General features: G+C 39.9%; 1 protein-coding gene across 1 annotated transcript; it reads left to right on the forward strand.

The window, feature by feature from the left end:
- The first annotated feature begins 554 nt into the window (after positions 1 to 554).
- Positions 555 to 938, forward strand: LOC145405280 (uncharacterized). The gene has a single exon (XM_080276697.1). It carries the CDS (start codon positions 555 to 557, stop codon positions 936 to 938), a length of 384 nt encoding a protein of 127 aa, XP_080132823.1.
- Positions 939 to 1,156: the final 218 nt, after the last annotated feature.

The raw sequence follows: 1,156 nt of genomic DNA on the forward strand, positions 1-1,156 counted from the left end.
CCACCAAATTTCCTGCTCGTCAGAGAACAGACTTGGAAGGGAGTCAATTACAATGTTGGTGAATAACCCTTGACGGATGGTTGTTGGCCGCTGTGCGACAACGTGCTGAGCTGTCGCCCAGCGGCTGTTAGTGAATCCAAGGCCTGGCTTGTGGCAGTGACAATGGTTTACTGAAAATTGTCTTCTGGCAATTCAGACATGAAAAGTGTGTGTGTGTGTGTGTGTGTGTGTGTGTGTGTGTGTGTGTGTGTGTGTGTGTGTGTGTGTGTGTCACACACAAAAAAGGAGTCAGATTCTGATTTTTTATTTTTGTAGTGTCCTGAACCAAAAACTTAAACAGTTTAGGCACGTCAATAGTATTTTTGTATGTACAATAATTCATATAAGATACCGTTCATGAATATTTAAATGTTTCATGCATCATATAGTATACATAAGTAACTTAGTAATATAAGTATCAATTTTAGATACTTTTAGCAGCTCTGTTTTTATTGCTGATGTTTCATTACTCTGTATTTCAAAATTTGATATATTGTATTCACAGATATGAATCCATGGCTAAAAGGTGCAAATACTGGGAAGACTGCCTCAACACAGGCTTCATCACAATACTCACCAACAACGGCGTTGAGATATCATATTGCATCTTGTGCCATGTTGTCCTGAGTGCAGAGTGGATGAAACCTTCGATAGTCAAGTGTCGCCTAGATATGACGCACCAGGAACATGTAGAGAAGGATTTGGAGTTCAAACGCCATGAACTTCGCCTCAAACGTCAAAAGCTAGATGTTTGTGGGTCTTTTCAGCAACAGAGTGCAGCAGCAGTGAAGGCCTCGTGTCAAGTTAAGTCAGAAACTACCAAACAAAAAAAGCTTCACTCGATTGAAGACACTTATCAAACCCTGCATGTTCAAGATGGTGAAACTCGTTTTCAGTGATGCCAGCGTGAAGAAGATGCAGTAAGTATCTCTGTCAAATAAAACTCTTCAGAGGCGTATTTTTCATATGTCTATGGATGTGAAAGAGCAGGTTTTGGATGGAATCAATGCTTCTCTGTTGTTCTTTCAACATCCATGGTGATGTATTATGTCACTTAACCATTTCACTCCGATCACTTATTTCATACTGATTCTGTCCCAAAACAGTTATTTGGATC

This window comes from Coenobita brevimanus, chromosome 7 (assembly GCF_032717465.1).
Source record: "Coenobita brevimanus isolate Jiangsu-jjx chromosome 7, ASM3271746v2, whole genome shotgun sequence".
In the NCBI taxonomy this organism is placed as follows: domain Eukaryota; kingdom Metazoa; phylum Arthropoda; class Malacostraca; order Decapoda; family Coenobitidae; genus Coenobita; species Coenobita brevimanus.

What these genes read in the sequence shown, in the direction of transcription:
- LOC145405280 (XM_080276697.1), top strand. Translation starts at nt 555, where the DNA reads ATGGCTAAAAGGTGCAAATACTGGGAAGACTGCCTCAACACAGGCTTC.